General features: G+C 36.4%; 1 protein-coding gene across 3 annotated transcripts; it reads right to left on the bottom strand.

Moving 5' to 3' along the window:
* Positions 1 to 1,451: 1,451 nt before the first annotated feature.
* LOC115410725 (nucleolar transcription factor 1-like) lies at positions 1,452 to 21,474 on the bottom strand. 3 transcript variants are annotated; one of them, XM_030122501.1, is made up of 19 exons: positions 21,143 to 21,474; positions 8,055 to 8,233; positions 6,806 to 6,883; positions 6,461 to 6,616; positions 6,299 to 6,363; positions 6,150 to 6,216; positions 5,882 to 5,943; positions 5,491 to 5,632; positions 5,363 to 5,401; positions 5,097 to 5,158; positions 4,678 to 4,819; positions 4,545 to 4,586; positions 3,896 to 3,964; positions 3,215 to 3,258; positions 2,942 to 3,128; positions 2,792 to 2,839; positions 2,447 to 2,518; positions 2,262 to 2,321; positions 1,452 to 2,004 (listed from the first exon to the last, which is right to left on the bottom strand). In XM_030122501.1, the coding sequence occupies exons 1-19, from the start codon at positions 21,159 to 21,161 to the stop codon at positions 1,969 to 1,971; spliced, it is 1,569 nt and encodes a 522-aa protein (XP_029978361.1). In that variant the 5' UTR covers positions 21,162 to 21,474; the 3' UTR covers positions 1,452 to 1,968. The 3 variants fall into 3 exon arrangements, with proteins under 3 accessions (XP_029978361.1, XP_029978359.1, XP_029978362.1); XM_030122499.1 differs by lacking the exon at positions 21,143 to 21,474 and adding an exon at positions 8,437 to 8,830; XM_030122502.1 differs by lacking the exon at positions 21,143 to 21,474 and adding an exon at positions 8,437 to 8,774 and having other exon boundaries at positions 8,055 to 8,230.
* Positions 21,475 to 22,511: the final 1,037 nt, after the last annotated feature.

Below are 22,511 nucleotides of genomic sequence, written 5' to 3' on the forward strand. Positions count from 1 at the left end.
AAAAGTGACTTTTTTTTTTTTTAGTAAAATCTATCATTAACTAAACATAAACCAAGTGTCTCCATCCACTGTCAGTGACAGTGTCAACTCCATGGGTTTTACAGCTGAATCAATGTTATAGAACAGGGGTGTCAAACTCATTTTAGTTCAGGGGCCACATTCAGCCCAATATGATCTCCAGTGGGCCAGACCAGTAAAATAACAACAGTGTAAAAAGTAAAATTACATAATGATCAGGTTTACATCTACAAAGTTTCGTTAAAAATCTGAGAACATGAACAACTTGAATTGTCTTAAGAAAAATAGGACCAATGGCCCTGTAGCTTACCGGCCAAATTAAAAGCTTTGGGAAATGTATCTAGATGCCATTTATTATCACCCAGTTATGTGTATTTATTATATTACAGAAATAGCCCATGTTTTGGTCATATTCCAATCAGATCTGTAAAAAATTCAAATTCCAACTTGATATCATAGATACTTACTGATTTATTAGATCAATCCACTTCCTATCTCTTATAATGGGGAAATTTTTCAAAGTCGCACCAAATCCAGAATCAGATCCAGATTGAAATATTTTCGATACCTCGTGTTGACATCATCATAAAGAAGCTGTATACCAAGTTTGAAGCCAATCGGAATTGTAGTTTCGGAGAAGAAGACGATTGAAAATTTTGTAACAGACGACAGACGCTTCCGGCCTGTCTGCCGGTAAGATAAAAACAAGCGCAGTTTTACCAATATTCTGCCTGTTACTAAAGGTTTTGTTCGATTGTAATGCGCATGTGTAAATGATAAACTGATAAACCGAGGCATAATACTGTTAAAATTGCACTTGTTTTTCTTAAGACAATTCAAGTTGTTCAGTTTATCATTTACACATGTGCATTACAATCGCACAACACATTCAGTAACAGGCAGAATATTGGTAAAATTGCACTTAAATCTCTTCAGACATTTCCGTTTGTTCATATTTGTTCAGGTTATTAACGTTTTTTGTAAAAGCACAGTTTTGGTAATGGAAACATTTTCATGTAATTTTACTTTTTTACAGCAAAAAAACAGAGAGAATTTGGGGTTGTCATTATTTATAGGTTATGATAATATTTTACTGGTCTGACCCATTTTAAATCTAATTAGACTGTATGTGGAACCTGAATTAAAATGATTTTGACACCACTGATTGTTAATATCTTGAGTGTAATTTTTGCATTTCACAAATTCATCCCGTGCGCCAGATTGAACCCTTTGGCAGGCCGGATTGGCCCCCTGGCTGCATGTTTGACACCTGTGTTGCAGAAGATGACGGTGTTTCCATGTTCACTATGGAGCCTTCGAAGGTCCACATGAGTCATACCTGATGATCATGAAAAAGGTAACAAACTGCATTTTACACAAATTGTTTTAATGTATTGAGAAGATTAGTGGACCAACATGTATTAAACTTCTTATATCAGTAAAAGATTTTGGTTGCCTGTGGACGTTTGGGTCTTTATGGGGTCATCTCAAAATGGAAGAGTACATTTCCAACATAATTTGATTCAAAATTCAATTATGACCTTAAATATAAAAATGTGTCATGTATGTATGTGTGAAGAATGCTGATATGAAACATAACCTATTAAGTGTTGCCAATCCAAGGGTGAATGGGATATTCTTCTGGGTTTATAGATTTGTAGATCTGACTCTGAAAGAGTCAGCGCCTCACCAGCCATGAAGCTTACTGCACGTCACTGGTTATAAGAGGGTGTCTCACACAGGCGCACACGCACGCACAGCTCATAATTAACCAAAAGCCACACAGAACATCTGGAGTTTTGGCATGTTTGAACCTCTTTGCAGAACAGCTCCAACAAGGAGAAATTAAGGCAAATGTCCAGCCACCACAGAAATCAGCCATGGAGGAGTATCATCTTCACCAACGTAGAGTCCAGCTCTGAAGCCCATACATTGTTAGTGATGTGGTTCTCAGTGGTTCTCGACATCATCGTCCTCTTCTTCATCCTGTGAATCAACATGAGGCTATAAATGCAGTTTATTTATTTTGGGACATTTTCATTTTCTATTGTGGATAGTAGAAAAGAGTCTTAAAATGAGGGTGTAAAGACAGGTGAACGTCACCTGGACAGGACATTAAACTGAGGAGGCTCATAAAAGTCCTTTTTACCACAACATTTTATCCCCACATATCACATTTAAATCAGCTGGATGTTTAAAATGGCAAAATTTAAAGCACAAAAATTCTGTTTTAGTTGTCTAACCTCAACAATGACCACATCATTTTCACTGCTGCTGTCTTCAAAGTCTTCATCTTCTGAGTCCTGTGTGTGACATAAATCAATCAATAAATAAAAAGCTAAAATACATTTTTAGCAAACTTTTTATCAAACTCTTCACAGTAAATTGAGTGTATTCTTGCACGTTTTGCATCAACATTTCAACCTACTGATGGTTGGCATTTAGATGCTTCTTCATCGTCATCCACAGAGGCGTATTTGCTGTTAAGGTAGCGGCATCTCTGTCAAAGTGAATATCATTGTGACATTAAGAAGACAATACAAAGCACATTTTCAGGAATATTAATAAAGAAACAAATAGACCTGCACTGATTACAATTTTTTGAGCCAATCAGGATGCCTGGACGGCCGATATCAATTTTGGCCGATTCCAATCTCATTTTTCCAAACACAGGTGTATTGATTGAAATGTCTTGTTTTTAGTGAGTCCCGTATTGTACCAGCAGCTAAAAATGATCATATTTGAAGGAAAATACTGTACTTTAAGTGCTTACACTGGGGTTTGCTCTCCGATACTGTTCTTGCTTCCTTGGGGTGAGTGTCTACAGAACACAAAGGGGTGACAAATTTATAGGACTTTCCACTTAAAGGAAAAAAAAAAAACCAAAAACAAAACATACATACATAGATTGAATTCTACATACCTTAAACCATCTCTGCAGCTCCACAGAATATTGCAGTACTCTTTCCTCTAATTTCTTTTTGTAGAATACCTTCTCATTTCTGGACAAATGACGCCACATTTGATTGACAGCGGAGAAGCGTTGCTTTGGCTTTTTGATTTCCTTAAGATGCTTCATCTGCTCAATGCAGAACATTATATTTGCACCGCTGTAAGGACACATTTGGTTATATTTATTTAAACACAGGACTTCATCTACAAATCAAAATGAAGTTTGAGTATGTTTAAAGCTAACCGTGGTGGCTTCTTGGGTTCATTGGGAAATTCAGCCATTTTCCCCTACAGATCAATGACATCAAAAAATGAGACAAAATTTCATATTTGACAAAAATTTCCCACACACACACAGAACTAAGGCTATGTTCAGACAGCAGGCCTTAATGCACAATTCATATAGGTTTTTTTTTTTGTGAAATCTGATTTTTTTTGTGTGCTCGTTCATAATACACATCAAATGCGACTTGTATCAGTTTTGAGTATGAAGTGAATGCGACCCTGAAGTGACCCGCATGCGCAAAAGAGATCCTGATGTAATACGTGACCACGCAGGCACACACTGTGTTTACGGAAGTAACACTCCTGGGATGCAGAATTGTGATATTTGTCATATTTCAATGATGTAAAGGTTGGATAAATGTGACCTGGCCGTTCAGACTGAAGTCGCATTGCAAAATATCAGATACGTATCGGATTTAGGACCATATATGAAAGTGGTGTGGGTCAGATTTGAAAAAATTAGATTTGTGTTGTTCAAACTGTCTTTAACAGATCAGATACAGGTCACATATGGACAAAAAAAATATATATATCGGATTTGGGCCACATTTGCCTGCAGTCTGAACATAGCCTAGTATTTACCAGAAGCATAAAAAGCAACTAATTTGTCTTTTAAACATAGAATTGAATCACTTCTCACCTTAGGTAATTTAGGTCTCTTCAAGTTATATTTCTTTAGGATCTGCTCCTGCTCTTCCACATCCATATCCTGAGGAGCAAAAACACATCACAGTGTCCGTCAGTGTTAGATCTATTGCCGCGTTTCCACTACATGGTATCAGCTTGACTCGGCCTTTTTGCGTTTCCATTATGAAAAAGGACCTGGAATCTGGTACCCGGTACTAGTTTTTTGGTATCACCTCCGCTGAGGTTCCAGGACTGGGGACCAGATACTAAAACGTAACGTGTAAACACTGCAGACCACTGATTGGTCAGAGAGTCGTCTCTCTCTCTTTTACAAAAAACAGATGCGGAAGTTTACAGTAAATATAGCGCTAGGTTAATCCACATGACGACAGCCCGCAAAACTACATCATGGTTTGTCGAGGAGGTTCAGACGTAAAAATTCAGCATGAGCTTGACGAGACAACACGCACTGAGCGAGTTTATCAGCATCTCTCTGAGCAGACAACACGGAAGTAATGCGCTGCATCGCTATGACATCTAGGTACTCTAAAGTTGGTAGTATTCAGGAATAGGACCAGGTACCCGAGTCGAGTCCAGTCGAGCTGGTTCCACATAGTGGAAACGCGGCATATGTTTTCACTTCAGTGTTGTTAAATACATACCTCTAAGAATTCATTCAACTTCACTGTGTGTTCTCTCTTCATCTGAAAGAAACAACAGAACAAGCATTTAGTTACATCCAGCTGACGTTCCACTGGTTGATCTTTGTGTGAATAAGTTTGTGTGCACTCAGACCTCTTTGCATCGCTTGATGTATTCGTTCCTCTGGGTCTCAGTTAAGTTGCGCCAGTGCTGTCTCCACACAGCTGGCCATTTTGGTTCTAAGACATCGACAATCAAATCAGGATGTTCTCTGCAGAACAGACGATATCCACTCCTACACACATACAGAATCAAACAAAAATGAACTTTTCAATGTGCACAGCAAATTGAGATCAAACTTGTCCATTCTTATAAAGTTACCTCAGTTATTCTACAAATTAATAATGACACAATTATGGCTTGTTCCTGCTATTGTTAGAAATACTGGAAATATCCCCTGAATATGCTAAGACTTGGACAGGACAAATTTCTAAATCATGAACATACTGAACATAATGTGTTTCACTGTCCAGTTTCTTTCTACTTGTGCAATGAAAGTGTATACAACTTACACGGGGGGTTTGCAAGTAAGGATGGAGTCCTCGGTATTTGTTTCTTCTTGGTCATTTTGCAACTAGATCAAGAAATAAATCACATTAATATGAAAGCAATTTGAATGTTGCATAGTGCTGATATAAAAAGTTGCACTTGTGTGATTTTGCCAGACACGGGCTCTTATCAGTAAGCACTGTACATGTTAGATTTGTATTTCATGAAAAACACATCACATTGTCAGCATTAGCTCCATGCTGTCAATGTAGCTTTGTTAATTACTCACCATTAAGGCATTAGACTTTATTCCATGTTCTTTCTTCATCTGAAAGAAACAACAGAATAAGTGTTTCACTGAGAACCAGCTGATGTTCCACTGGTTATTTGTATAAATAAATTTGTGTGCACGCAGACCTCTTGGCACCGCTTGTGGTATTCCATCTTCTGACTATCAGTTAAGTTTCTCCAACGCTGACTCCACACTTTTGAATAGTTTGAAAATGGGACATCACCCATCGAGTCAAGTTGCTCTTTGCGGAACAGACCATATGCACTCCTATATACAGACAGAATAAAAAAAGGCCAATAATGTGCATTCTTGTAAAGTTACCTTCGTTATTCTACAAATTAATAATAAAAATGATTATGGTTTGTTGCTACTGTTGTCAGATAAACTGGAAATATCACCTGATCATTCTAAACTCTGGACAGGACAAATGTCCAATTCATGAAGATAATAAGCAAAACAAAATATTTCACTGTGCATTTTATTTTAACTTTTACCATAACAGTATAGACAACTTACCGAGGAATGTTTGGATGAAGGGTACCGTCCTCTGCATTTGCTTCTTCTTGGTCATTTTGCAACTAGAGCAAGACATACATCAGATCAATATGACAGCAATTTGAGCGTTGCCTGTTAAGTTACACAGTGCAGATATAAAAAGGTGCATCAGTGTGATTTTACCAGATACAAGCTCTTATCAGCAAATACTATATATATTAGATATGTAAGTATTTTCATGAAAAAAAAATCCTATCTATCCATGCAAACTGTATGATTCCTAGGTTACCTGACCATCACTTGATTCTTCTTTGACCTGAGAATCCTTCTTCAGCTGCTTGGACTTAGAACATTTCCTTAAAGAAAGAAAATTTGCTTGAAATTGAATTTGAATGAACATCAACTTTCAAAATCATGCATTAGTAAATGTTTAAATACTTGAACTCAATGACACGTCTCCTGTAATCTTCTTTTGCACGCTTGGCGTTTTCTTCATGTTGTTGCTATATTTTATGGGACAAAAAACCCAACATTTTACAACTCATATAATTTCAAATAAAAAATGGTAAAATTTCTTCAGTAACTTTTGTCTAATTGTACCTTTTCTTCTTCTGGGAGCATCTGGTATTTTCTGGCTGAACGCTGTAGCAGTTTTGAATGACGCGCATTTGGATACGTCTTCTTCAACTTGGCGAGGTTCTCTTTATAAAAGCATATATGGGCAGGAGCAGGTCGTTTTGGGTACTCTGGGTTAATCTACAGGAAATATTAAAATACATTGGTCAGGTATGTAGTGTTCATAATTTCATCCACAATGAATCTGAGTTAAATTTACATTCTTAAATTATCTATAAAGACCACAGTCACTTGAGTTGATAAAAACATCTCTACAACAGGCATATTCAACTTAAGGTACTGTTTCTTCTAAATCTGAAGAGTACTTACTTGGTTATTCTCCGAATAACGGGAATTGGCAATTTCAGCCTCCAAAATGAGCTCTGGAAGGGTTCGGATCTTGCACAGCTAACCAAAAACAACAATATTAAAGGTTAACTCGCTTTTTTATATATCATCTATTATCTATGATCATTACACTGATTTAAAAAAGGAAATCTAGTTGGCAGGATATAGCACTTATTCACAGTGGGGCCTGGCCAAGCGAAAGTGAACATCAGGGTCAATTTCTTTTTTCTCTAAAACAATATTTTTGATTACTCAGCATGAAAGACATATATCTCTAGTTTCTAAAACAGTGTTTATTTAATTTGTACCTGAATTACAACTGGATAAACAAGAAAATATATGAGAATACAGTGTAAACAGTAAAGGTTGTAAATAAATGTATACCGTATAAATTCAGAATGTAAATAGCAAGGTGCAAATTAATGTTCAAAAATATATACCTGTGTCTAATCTTAAATTTTATAATAATCAAATACTATAATGATTTTTAATGTTATTTATTATAAAAAACAGCAGAAAGATGTGTATTAAATATAGTAATGAAACATGTCGTCAAAGACTGATAATTTTATCAGTATCTTCATAAAATCTTTGATTATTATTATGGTGCATCACACTGAACAAACACCTCACTCTGTTACTTTCTTGGATTCTCACTCTCTTACCATGAATTCATGTCTTTTAAAACTAAAATAAAAATGATATCAGTTTCATTTTGGGATATAATGTACTCTCATATTTTAAGAAAAGTAAACTTTAAATAACTGCTGTATATTTTTCCACACTTTGTTACTTTGTCAATGATGATAAATTCATGTTTTAATTAGATATTTGGTTATTATTCCTTATGGCATGTTAAAGTACCTGCTTAGACCTACAATTCAAGCTATTATGGTTGCTGCTAAGTTAATTTTTATAAACAGATATGAAATGATTAGTATTGCTGCACAGTGCTTTCTCACTCCGTTACTCACACGCTAAATGTGGCAAATTCTTTAAAAAAAACATCAACTTATATTTGTGTGAGAACTTTGAGACCTACATACAGCAGAAAAATATTACAAAGTCTACTAGCCAGGAGCTAATGAGCTTTCAACTATACTGCACAATCTTCACTAGAATATTTGTTTAGGAATCAATGTTGAAGGAATAAATTTGCTTTTGTATATTTATAAGAACAGGGGCATATGCATCTGTTGAGTAGGACTGTTGGATGAAAACTTTGACTCACCCTCTGCAAAATCTCCTCCCACTTTCCTCGACATTCCTCAGGTGAAAAAGGTTCAAAAGCTATTTGATTCCAGTCTAGAGCCTTCTTTCCATAGGTCCAGGTTCTCTTTCTCGTGTGTTTTGGGATGTTCTTTTTCATTGCACCCAGAAGCGTTAAGAGTTGGTCTTCGCTCCACACTGCTGTCAAAGCCCAGCAACAGAATAGTCAATGGCAACACCCAATAAAAGGACAGACTTCTTCATATGGGTGGTGATTAACAGGTAATCGTTTTATGAATTAATACACAAGACATTCATTAAAATTATATCAGGAGTAGGCTACACAGTTAGCTCCTGTAACTTAAGGGATCCGTTAGCTAGCTGCTTTATTTAATTACACTTACCGGATTTTTCAGTCTCCATTTGAGGTGCTGTAAATGGTCTAAAAAAACAACTAAGGATTGTTGTGTCTCAGCTGGAAGAAAAAATAGAAAACTTTGGTTAATGCCAATGACTCCAGGAAACCAATGCTAAACAAACTACAATAGTTAGCAAGCGCATTATAATGTCCTACAAACTAGTAATACATAGTCAACTAGTAATGTTGCTGCAAACCACCGCCAGCGAAACAGAAATACACACAACTACAAAAAATAAAATAAACAGATAAAACACGTGTTGTCGATGTTTACCCTTAGCCTTAGCCTTAGCGGTGAGCTCTGAGAGAATAACCAATCAAATGTGAGAAAACATAAACTGCACAAGAAAACAACCAATGAGACTCGTCGGCTTTCTTCTTCGTGTTCTAAATTAAAGTCGTCCACAAGGATGAAGAATTCAAGGCGTCAGTCACCGGTCTGGCTATTACATTACCACGAGACAATGGAGACGTCTCTCTCTCTCTCTCTATACATATATATATATATATATATATATATATATATATATATATATATATATATATATATATATATATATATATATATATATATATATATATGTATACACTACCAGTCAAAAGTTTGGACTTATCTGGTTTTTCTTTATTTTCATGACTACATTGTAGATTCTCACTGAAGGCATCAAAACTATGAATGAACACACATGGAATTATGTAGTTCAAAAAGTGTGACATAACTCAAAGCATGTTTTATATTTTAGATTCTTCAGAATAGCCATATTTTGCTTTTATTACTGCTTTGCACATTCTTGGCATTCTCTCGATGAGCTTCATGAGGTAGTCACCTGAAATGTTTTCCAACAGTCTTGAAGGAGTTCCCAGTGATGCTGAGCACTTGTTGGCCATCTGTGGTCCATCTCATGTCATTTAAATGAGAAGGTGAGTTCAAACTTTTGACTGGTAGTGTATAACATTTGTCCATATATTATCAAGTAATATTGCACAATAAGTAGTGATCTTGCTGGTCCTGGAGATTTTTGGAAACAAATTACATCTGTACAGTGTATTTATGAATTCTTCTGTCATTTGATGTTTGTTTGGATTGAGCAAATTCATGTTAAAATCACCACAAATTAACATAACTTTTTGATTTGCTTTTGAAAGACATTCCGCCATCCATTCTATAAATGAGTTCATATCATAAGTTGGCACTCTGTAGCAATCGATCGCTACATGTGTTTCCTCTGAGTGCTTCCCTGCTGCACTGAACACCAGGGCTTTCCTCAGGCAACTCCGACACTGGGTTAGAACCCAACTACAACTACAGCATCACACTGCGGGAGATGACTAAGTTCACACCATTCGACCCGTCTCATTTTACTACAATGTACAAGCAGAACACACAACCCAAGAGATTTTTTTTATTGCAACATATATTGGGTTCACAATAAGAAACACTTGAACTATAAGAAAATGGCCCATAACTGATGCTTGTATTTGTTTATTCAGTGGATTCAGACAAAAACTGAGGTCTATCTCATGATGCATTCTTTCCCCAAAACATTTTTTATTCTTCTCCAAAACATTAACATAGACTCAGGTAAATAGTTATGCGCGGTCAGGGGAGGCACAACTTCACCTGACATCATGACAAAAAAAAAAATTATTAAAATAAAATAAAAGTTGGTATTTGTCTATGATATTTGTTTATCTCATGATGCTTTCTTTCTTCAAAACGTTAAAAGTCAGGTAGAATATATTATAAGAGGGTATCACACGGACACACATTGCTCATAATTAATCCTCAGGTTCCAACCAAAAGCCACACAGAACACCTTGTGACTTTTTGGCATGTTTGAACCTCTTTGCAGAACAGCTCCAGTAGTCACAATGGCAACAAGGAGAAATGAAGGCAAATGTCCAGCGACCATGGCACTACAGAAATCAGCCACGGAGGGGTATCATCTTCACCAACGTAGAATCCAGCTCTGAAGCCGACACGTTAGTGGTGTAGTTCTCAGACTCCTCACCATTTAAAACATCTCAAACATGATGACGTCATCTTCCTCTTCATCCTGTGAATCAACGTAGAACAGAATAGCCTTTATTGTCATTGTGTGTACAATGAAATTAGCAGTGCTACTCCAGTCAGTGCAACAATATTAACAAAACACCAGTGCTACAGAAATAATAGATCAAATATAAAATTACAAAAACTAAGAATAAGATAAGAAAATAGAATATAAATTTTACAATTTTAGAAAGTAACATAAGAATAGAGCTAAGTAGAATTTAAAAAATGGACAAAATATGAAGATGCAAATTTACAGTATGTACATCTATAAATAATATTATCAGTATGTGTTACCCATGAAAACTGTATGTAAGTCTATATAAAATAGACTTTTTTATTAAATAGAGCCTTTATATTTTGATAAATACTGAATAAATATTGCATTGTTATTGCAGAACAAAAGATTATTGCACGAATTATTCCACATAATTCATATTTGTAGGATTATTGTACATAATAGGAAGTGATTTTGAGGATACACTGAGGGAAGTGGTTGAACAGGAAAAAAAACACCAGCTATTGTGAAGTTATAAATGCAGTTTACTATTTACAGGGTGTCCCATAAGTCTCCATACATAGGAGAAATAATACATTCCACACACATAAGGTTCTAACATGTATTTCTTTATATTTCTTCTTTATAGTTCTTCAGCAGTGGAGGACACGCATTGAAATGTGTTCCCGACAAAATGGCAGTCAAATAGAGCATATTATATAAATAAAAATGGTTTATGTCAAGAAACGTTTATTTTTCCTATGTATGGAGACTTATGGGACACCCTGTATTTTGGGACATTTTCATTTTCTATTGTGGATAGTAGAAAAGAGTCTTAAAATAAGGGTGTAAAGACAGGTGAACGTCACCTGGACAGGACATTAAACTGAGGAGGCTCATAACAGTTCCTTTTACCATAGCATGTTATCCCAACAAATCACATTTAAATCAGCTGGATGTTTAAAACAACAAAATTTAATGCACAAAAATTCTGTTTTAGTTGTCTAACCTCAACAATGACCACATCATCTTCACTGCTGCTGTCTTCAAGGTCTTCATCTTCTGAGTCCTGTGTGTGACATAAATCAATCAATAAATAAAAAGCTAAAATACATTTTTAGCAAACTTTGTTCTCAGTAAATTGAGTGTATTCTTGCAAATTTTGCGTCAACATTTCAACCTACTGATGGGTGGTATTGAGACACTTCTCCATCGTCATCCACAGGAGTGTTTGCATCCCAAAGGTAGCTGTGTCTCTGTCAAAGTGAATATCACTGTGACATCAAGAAGACGATACAAAACACACTTCCAGAAATATTAATAAAGAAACAAACAACGATTGAATTTGTATACTGTAAGTGCTTACACTGGGGTGTGCTGTCAGATACTGTTCTTGCTCCACTGGGGTGAGTGTCTACAAAACACAAAGGGGTGACAAATAGGACTTTCCAGTTAAAGGCAAAAAACAAAACATTGAGTTCTACATACCTTAAACCATCTCTGCAGCTCCACAGAATATTGCAGTACTCTTTCCTCTAATTTCTCTTCATAGGGTGCCTTCTCGCTTTTGGACATATGACGCCACATTTGATTGATAACAGAGAAGCGCTGTTTTGACGTTTCGATTTCCTTAAAATGCTTCATCTGCTCAGTGCAGAACATTGTATGTGCACTGCTGCAAGGACACATTTGGTTACATTAATTTCAACATATTCTTCTCTTCAAGCTGAAAACACAGGACTTCATTTATTAATCAAAATGAAGTGTGAGTATGTTTAAAGCTCACCAAGGTGGCCTCTTGGGTTCACCAGGAAATCTAGTCACTTCTTTTCTTCTTTTCCCCTACAGATCAATGACATTAAAAAGTGAGACAAAATCGATTCATTTGAGAAACGTTTGCCATATAGACCAAGCACAAAGAACATAGCATTGAATCACCTCTCACCTTAGGTAATTCAGGTCTCTTCAAGTTAGATTTCTTTAGGATCTGTACCTGTTTTTTCACATCAAAATCCTGAGGAGCAAAAACACATCACAGTGTCCGTCAGCATTAGATCTATGTTTTTTTTCTATGTTTATGTTAAATACATACCTCTAAGAATTCATTCAACTTGATTGCGTGTTCTCTCTTCATCTGAAAGAAACAACAGAACAAGCATTTAGTGACATCCAGCTGACGTTCCACTGGTTGATCTTTGCGTGAATATGTTTGTGTGAATTCAAACCTCTTTGAACTGCCTGTGGTATTTGTCCCTCTGGGTCTCAGTTAAGTTGCCCCAGCGCTGTCTCCACACAGTTGGGTAGTTTGTAAATGGGATGTCACCCATCAAACCATGTTGCTCGTGGCAGAAAAGACCATATCCATTCCTATATACACACAGATAGAAAATTAAATACACTATTAAATAAATACACTATCTACGTCAGCCCTGCGATGAACTGGAGACACGTCCAGGGTGTACACTGCCTTTGCCTGAAACACAGCTGGGATAGGGTCCAGCACCCCCTGGCGACCCTCTCCAGGATGAAGCGGTTCAGAAAATGACTGACTATTCTATGTGCTCAGCAACTACAGGCCAACAATGTCCATTCTTGTAAAGTTACCTTAGTTATTCTACAAATTAATGATGACATGATTGTTTGTTCCTGCTATTGTCAAAAATACTTGAAATATCATCTGAATACGCAAAGACCTGGACATGACAAATTTCCAGTTCATGAACAAAAATAAGTATTTAACTTTTCAATTTCTTTCTACTTTTTCAACAAAGGCGTACGCAACTTACCTGGGGAGTTTGTGAAAAAGGAGGGAGTCCTTAGCCTGTTTTTCTTCTTGGTCATTTTTCAACTAGAGCAAGAAATGTATCAGATCAGTATGGAAGTAATTTGAACGTTGCCTGTTACATAGTGTTGATGTTATTTTGCCTGATTCAATCTCTTACCCACAAGAAAAAAAAAAAAAAAAAAAAAAAAAAAAAAAAAAAAAAAAAAAAAAAATATATATATATATATATATATATATATATATATATATATATATATATATATATATATATATATATATATGTATACACAGTCGTCCTCAAAATTATTCATACCCCTGCCATTTTTTGTTACTTTTTGTTTTTGTGACGAAATGAATGAGTTTTGTCAAGTTTGTTTGTGACTTATATGTGATACACAAGTGAGGAAATCAGAACAAATGATACTTGGAGAAATACTTTATTTCAGGAGTATTTTATTAGAGGATTTCCAAAAAATGCCACGTTCAAAATTATTCATACCCTAGGTTTACTAAGTCCAGTGTCTTTTCTTAATAGTCAGTAGAATAGCCTTTGTTCTTGATAATGGTTCCTGTAAGTGTCCATAGGTTCTCTTCGGTCTCCTGTGGGGTTTTGGTCCACTCTTCCAGGACCAAAGCCTCTAGCTGGGTCCGGTTGGATGGTTTCCTACCCATCACGCTAGTCTTTGGCTCCCTCCACAGATTCTCTATATGATTTAGGTCAGAGCTTTGACTGGGTCATGTCCTTGAACCACTACTGCACTACCTTGATGGTATGCTTGGGGTCAGTGTCCTGCTGGGACGTCCAGTCAGGACCAATCTAGAGTTTCTCAGCAGACACTTCCACATTGTCATCCAGGATGTTGATATAATCCTCCTTTTTCATGATGCCCTGTATCTTGATGAGGTTCTTGGTGCCACTAGCAGAAAAGCAACCCCATAGCATTATGTTGCCACCACCATGCTTGATGGTTGGGGCTGTGTTCAGCTTGCGTTCTTCTCCTTGCTTCCTTCAGATGCAGTCAACATCCATGTGGCCAAACAACTCCATCTTTGTTTCATCAAATCACTGGATTGATGACCAAAAGCTTGGATCTTGGTTAAGAAGAGCTCTAGGAAATGACAGATGAGCCTCCTGATGTTTCATCCTGAGTCATGCCATCTTCCTGTGTCTGCATCCATGGAGAACTCCTTTGTGCAATACTGGCTGGATGGTTGTCTGTGATACCTTCATACCTCGGTTATTTTGGTGGCAACATAATGCTATGGTTATAACCTATAATGCTAGGATGCTTCTCTGCTAGTGGCACTGGAAACCTCATGAAGTTACAAGGCATCATGAATTTAACATAATTATATCAACGTCCTGGATGACAGCGTGAAAGTGCTGAGAAACTCTAGACTGGTCCTGATTGGATGTCCCAGCAGGACACTGACCCCAAGCATACCATCAAGGTAGTGCAGTAGTGGTTCAAGGACATGACCCAGTCAAAGCTCTGACCTAAATCATTTAGAGGATCTGTGGAGGGAGCTAAAGACCAGAGTGATGGGTAGGAGACCATCCAACCGGACCCAGCTGGAGGCTTTGGTCCAGGAAGAGTGGACCAAAACCCCACAGGAGACCGAAGAGAACTTATGGACACTTACAGGAACCATTATCAAGAAAAAAAGGCTACTCTATTGACTATTAAGAAAAGACTTTGGACTTAATAAACCTAGGGTATGAATAATTTTGAAAATGGCGTTTTTTAGAAATCCTCTAATAAAATACTCCTGAAATAAAGTATTTCTCCAAGTATCATTTGTTCTGATTTCCTCACTTGTGTATCACATATAAGTCACAAACAAACTTGACAAAACTCATTCATTTCATCACAAAAACAAAAAGTTACAAAAAATGGCAGGGGTATGAATAATTTTGAGGACGACTGTATATATATATATATATATATATATATATATATATATATATATATATATATATATACATACACATATATACACACATACACACACACATATACATATATATATATATATATATATATATATATATATATATATATACATATATATACATATACATATTAGGGCTGCACGATTAATCGATTTTAAATCGAAATCGGATTTTTTAATTAGGACGATTTTTATAAAAGGGAAATCGTAAAATCGATTTCATCTTTCTTCTGCCTCCGGGCCGCGCGCCTCCGCAGGCTCTTCCTGTGACAGCGGTCTGTCACAGAAGTCTGTGTAATGACCACAGACGTTAAATCTGTTAATGAGCCCGCAGTACTTATAGCAATATAAGCCGTGGCTTCACGCAGGGATCCCACAATTGAAATATAGCGAGATGGGGATCACTCATCTTCCGTTGTCCCGGATCCGTACCGTACTGTCTTCTTCCGAACCGGGTCCGGGTCTCGGGGTCATCAGCCTCAGCAGAGGAGCCCACACAGCCCTGTGCCCACACACATCCACCAGCTCCAGGATAGAATCCCTCCAGCGTGTCCTGGGTCGGTCTGTTCCACACACAGATCCCTCAGTTTAAATAGAACCGCATGTGGATTACTCATATTAACCTGGTCCACGCACGCACGCACGACTGATGCCTGTCACTGACTGACACTGGTATCACTGCTGTGGACCAGATACCCAGAAAAGGGGAAAAAAAAAAAAAAAAACTTTTTTTTTTTTTTTTTAAATAATTAATTTAGTCCTCTTACTTGCCTAATTTTTCATTCACAAATGTAAGTTCTTTAACACAAAACCAAATATTATTTATATTTTGTACGATGTTGAACTTTATTTAAAGCTGTTAGATAAATGTGGAAACAAAAAGGCTATAAAAAACATAAGTATTTGCTCTGATTTGGACATTTTATTATAGTGTATTCCCCCTGACAAACTTATGTTATTTTCTTGTTGTATACATTGTTTGTATACTCTACTTCATTTTAAAGATTTAATGAAGAGAAAAAACAAAACAAAACTGTGGGTTCATCACGTGATCCCATCACAGCTTTGAGGTCAGAGCAGTGGCTTGCATTGTGGGCTGCTCATGAAAACGACATGCTGACTTCTGTTGTCTTTTCTAGTTATACCCAAAAATCGAAATAGAAATCGAAAATCGAGTTTTTAGAGGAAAAAATCGGGATTTTTTTTTTGCCAAAATCGTGCAGCCCTAATACACATATATATATATATATATATATATATATATATATATATATATATATATATATATATATATATATATATATGTGGCATTTTTTGGGTCAATATCACTATAAGGTGCCTTTCAGACTCCACAATCTCCAAAAAAAGCTTGAGATATTCCACTTAACTTTATGTTCAATGTGTTAAGTCGATTGTAGGCTGATAGAAATGCATGTTGGTCCAGCTCCCACATTTTTTATATTTTTTGCAAGCAGACAAAGTACCAGCAGACCACAAAATATGAAACAAACATGTCCACCCTGTCACCAACACATACATGTAAAAATAAATGACAGTTATGGCTAAAGTTAGCATTTAATGACCACATGTTGGACCTTGAGTTGACAAAGGGGGTCATCTTTGAAGAGGACTGTGTAATGTTCAACAAATGCATGTAGAATTTCTGAAAAGTTTTATATTAAATTATATTTTGTGGTGACAGGGTGGACATGCTAAGCTTGACCACATCCAAGTACAAACACAAAATGATGAAAAATTTGAAATGTAAATACTAAATGCTCTCGTAGACTACAGCCCTATGCGGAAGGGATTAGTTTTACGTAGGTATGTGGGATAAACTAAAAATTGCCAGAGATTCTAGTCCCATCCGAATGTGCTACGTCAATAATCATTATCGTACAATGTCAGTAAAGAAAAGATTACAGCGACTTCTGTACCTTCTGTAAAAGGGTCCAGGAAAATGACCCCAGGTAACATTAATCCTGTGTGTATAGACCAATAGTTAATACGTGTGTAGATATTCCGTCATATCATGTTTACATGTGGTTTTTTGCAGATTTTCAAGCATGGAGGCTCTTGAAGAAGCACTCAGTTTTCTAGTAGGCAGTCGGACAAGTGAAACCTCGTGTCACCCCAAGCCTCAGGTTTCGTTTCTCTGGTGGCAACGCAAAGCATTTGTTGCACATGTAGTCATTTAATACTGTTCACATACCACAAATGTGTAAACAAATAAATTTAAAGGTGGGGTATGACATCTTAGAAAAACGGTTCGAGTAAGCTACATTTCGAAAATACTCAATTCAAAAGTCCAAGCCCCTTTCTTCAAACATTCCCCCGAAGCCACGCCTCCAGAGTACCGGTATGCACAATGCTTGTTCTCGAAGGTTCACGAGCGCTGCACAGCAACAATTCGCCTGGCTCTGGCTGCCCCGATCCATGCATACCTCATGCAGTCTCTTCCAACACCACCGCTCTTACAGAACAGCCCCAGTTCATACCTAGCTGACTAACGTTACATTTCCTACTGATTTATGTTGGTGACAAAACAGTTTGCCAGTGAACTTTCCATCCTAACACAGCCAATATAACCAAGCTCTGGCTCTGGCTTTGTTTCCTGTACAAGTGCTAAAAACCTCTGAGAACGCACGATTCATGCAGGAAGAGGGGTACGCGCAGAGGGGGGAGGGACAAATGGCAGTTGAGTTTGATAGACATATCACTGTTCAGTCATTTTGATTGGGTGCTCAAAATGATTGGATGGTGTTTTTTCAGTCCTGTCCATTCCACAGGTGACTACATTTTTTATTTTTGTGTTAAAGCATTTAATTAATTGGTTGTAATCAGGGTGTGAAGGGGATTTTAAGCAATATAGCAAAAAATGCTCCAGGAAAACATCTCGCACCCCACCTTTAATGACAATCTATAACATAAATATGGGAACAACTGGATTTAACTGATTGGGTTCAGACACAAACTTTGAAGTGCCTGTTGAATTCGGACGCAACTGTGTCGGGCACGGGTCGGGTTCAGACAAAAATAGGTGGCCTGAGCCGGGCTCTATTTTGGACACTCAAGCCTAATTGGAAGGCAACGCCATACACACATAATGACAGGAGGAGATAGCCGTGCGTGAATGAATTTATCCCTCCCACTTGTGGTAGTTTTACTGATATTTCTTATCCCGTACGAATTGGCCATTAATATCACAGACATCCTGTGGTAAAGTGGCATTACCCCATGTGCCCATGTAAAAGTAATCCAGTCTGAATAGTGCTTATGTCTCCACCTCCAATGAACAAACTCAAATGATGATGATGATGACATCGGAGATGTCATCAAACAGATTGTTAAAGGGGTGATTCCCCCAAAGTGACAGGGTGGACAGCAACTTCAAAGGCATGTGAAGAATATTAAATATTAGGAAAATAAAATATAAATTGTCAAAATTACTTGTTTTACTGAAAAACTTGAGTATAATGACAACATCTAAAGAGTACTTAATTTTTCTTTCATTTAAACACTTAACTCTCACTAAAATTAGAAGCAGTGTGAGGGACATACACAAATCATGTACATTCCCTCAAAGAAAATTGTATAAAATAATAAAATCCCATTTGAAGAAGTTTAAAATTGATATATGTGTAAATGTTTGCCCATTCACAATAAAACCCCAGAATATCATTATTTTGCATTGTGTTCATGGTGACAGTTAGATTCTGCTGGTTGACACCAAAGGCACCTTATAGTGATATTGACCTATATATTAGATTTATATTTTCATGAAACATTGAGATCCAGCTGACATTCGACTGATTAAACTCTGTATGAGTAAGCCTGTGTGTGTGTGTGTGTGTGTGTGTGTGTGTGTGTGTGTGTGTGTGTGTGTGTGTGTGTGTGTGCGTACTCAAACCTCTTTGCACCGCCTGCAGTACTCCTTTCTCTGGCTCTCGGTTAAGTTTTGCCAACGTGTAGTCCATTTTATTCGACAGTTTGATGTTGACACATCACCGATCAAAGCATGTTGCTCTTGACAGAACAGAGAAAATCCACTCCTAGACAATAAAAAAAAAATGAAATTTCCCATGTGCTCAGTAAGACCAAACATGCATTTTTGTAAAGTGACCTTAGTTATTCTACAAATTAATAATTACATGATTATGGTGTGTTGTTGCTATCATCAGAAATACAGCAAATATAACCTGAATATACTAAGCCCTGAACCGGACAAATTCCAATTCATGAACATACTGAGCAAAACCAAATGTGTCACTGATCAGTTTCTTTCTACTTTTGCAATGACAGTGGTTACAACTTAGTCCTGGAATACCTACCTCGGCAACTTGGACACAGCCACTTCTTTATGACGTTTCCTTAAATACAGAGAATTAGTTTGAAATTTAATTTACATGAACAGCCTTTCAAAATCATGTGATGCTAATGTATGTGGAATAATAAAATACCTGAACTCCACCACTCGTCTCTTGTATTCTTCTTTTGCAAGCTTGTAGTTTTCCTCATATTTTTGCTATGTTTTAAGAGGAGAAATAAATCAACAGTTAACCATTCAATTCAGTATCTCAATAAAAAGAAGCAGTGTTTCTGCAGTAACTTTTGTCTAACTGTACCTTTTCTTCTTCTGGGAGCATCTTGTATTTGTTGGCTGCACGCTGTGCCAGTTTTGCATGGCTCACATTTGGATAGTTTTTCTTCAACTTGGCAAAGTTTTCTTTATAAAAGCGTACATAGCCAGTGGCAGGTTGTTTGGGGTACTCTGGGTTGATCTACAGGAAATAATACAATATATTGGTAAGGTATACACTGAGATTTCAAACACACCGGACGAGATGTAAACAATCCTTTAAGTGCAAACACATACTTTGAGGAGGTTTCATCCACAATAACTATGTTATATTTGTATTCTTATATTATCTATGAAGACAACAGTCACTTCAGTTGATAAATACATGTCTACAAAAGGTACATTCAGTTTTGAGCACTATTTACTTCTAAATCTGAGTTATACTTACTATGTTTCTCCCAAAAGGATGTGAAATACCATCTTCAGCAGCAACAATGAGTTCTGGGAGAGTTCGTACCTTGCTTATCTAACCAAGAGCAACAATATTATTACACTGCTTCACAAGAAAAAAAACAAAGAAAAGAAAGAAATCTAACAGGCAGGTTATACCATGTATTCACCGTGGTGGTGAATCACGTAGTGTTAAATTAGTATTGAAATGTCATGTTTCACTAAAGCTGAATGTGGAAAATTCTTACCAAAAAAAGTAAACTCATATTTGAGCATGAACTTGCAGTAGACAAAAATCTGACAGTCTACGAACCAGGAGCTAATGAGCTTTCAACAGTGTCACACAAGCGTCACCAAAATATTTACTTAGGAATCAATACTGTAGGAATAAATTTGCATTTGTGTATTTATAAGAACACGGTAAATGCTTCTATTAAGCAGGACTGTTTGATTAAAACTGACTCACCGTCTGCAAAATCTCCTGCCACTTTTGTTGACATTCTTCAGGGGAAAAAGGTTCAAAAGCTATTTTCTTCCAGTCTAGAGCCTTCATTCCCTCGGTCCATTTTCTTTTTCTCATTTTTTCCGGGATGTCGTTTCTCATTTCATGCAGAAGCATGGAAATGTGGTCTGTGGTCCACACTGTTGTCAAAGCCCAGCATCAGAACAGTCAATGGCAAGTCATAATAAAAGGACAGATTTCTTAATAATAGTCGTGATAAACACGTAATCGTTTTAGGAACACAACACAAGACATTCATTAGCATTAGGCTACATCAGGAGTAGGCTACACAGCTAGCTCCTGTAACTTTTAGGATTTAACCTAATGGTTCAAAGGACCTGTTAGCTAGCTGCTTTATTTAATCACACTTACCGGGTTTCTCAGTCTCCATTTGAGGTGCTATAAATGGCCTGAAAAACAACTAAAGATTTTTGTGTCTCAGTTGGAAGAAAAATGGGAAAAACTTTGGTCAGTGCCACTGACTCCAGGAAACCAGCGCTAAACGACGTGCAATAGTTAGCACGCACATTATAGTCTCCTCCAAAACTAGTAATACATAGTTAACTAGTAGTTTTGCTGCAAACCGCAACCAGCAACATAAAAATACATTTAATAACAAAGAAAAAAAGATAAAACACGTGTTGTTGAGGTTTATCAACCTACTTGGAGGTAACCTCCATAGTCAGTGAGACAATAACCAATCAAATGTGAGAAAACGTAAACACGCACGAGAAAACAACCAATAGGACTCGTCGGCTTTCTTCTTCGTCTTCGAAATTAAAGTCGTCAACAAGGATAAAAAAAATTCAGGGCGACATTCACTGGACTGATTATTATACCACCATGAGGCGCTGGATACATGCCTCCAACTGTATTTCAAATAAAGAAAAGATATATATATATATATATATATATATATATATATATATATATATATATATATATATATATATATATATATATATATATATATATATATGTGTGTGTGTGTGTGTGTGTGTGTGTGTGTACAGTGTGGGGAAGCAAAATTTACAATGAACATTTAGTTGTTTTTTCTCAGCAGGCACTATGTCAATTGTTTTGAAACCAAACATATATTGATGTCATAATCATACCTAACACTATTATCCATACCTTTTCAGAAACTTTTGCTCATATGAGTAATCAGGAAAGCAAACGTCAAAGAGTGTGTGATTTGCTGAATGCACTCATCACACCAAAGGAGATTTCAAAAATAGTTGGAGTGTCCATAAAGACTGTTTATAATGGAAAGAAGAGAATGACTATGAGCAAAACTATTACAAGAAAGTCTGGAAGTGGAGGAAGCAACAAAAAACATACCAAAGCTTTTATTAAAGCTCTCAAATCCAAAATCCTAAAGGATCCAACCAAATCCATGAGAAAAATGGCAATTGAACTTGAGGTAGACAACAAGACTGTTAGAAATGCAGTAAAATATGATTTGAAGATTTAAATTCTCATGACTTTCAATAAACTAATTGGTCATAGTGTCTTTCAATCCCTACCTCAAAATGTTGTAAATTTTGCTTCCCCACCCTGTATATATATATATATATATATATATATATATATATATATATATATATATATATATATATATATATATATATATATATATATATATATATATATATATATATGTGTGTGTGTGTGTGTATGTGTGTGTGTGTGAAACTGAAACCCTGTATATTAAAACCCATAATACATTCCTTGAATAATT

Source organism: Sphaeramia orbicularis, chromosome 19, assembly GCF_902148855.1.
Source record: "Sphaeramia orbicularis chromosome 19, fSphaOr1.1, whole genome shotgun sequence".
Classification (NCBI taxonomy): domain Eukaryota; kingdom Metazoa; phylum Chordata; class Actinopteri; order Kurtiformes; family Apogonidae; genus Sphaeramia; species Sphaeramia orbicularis.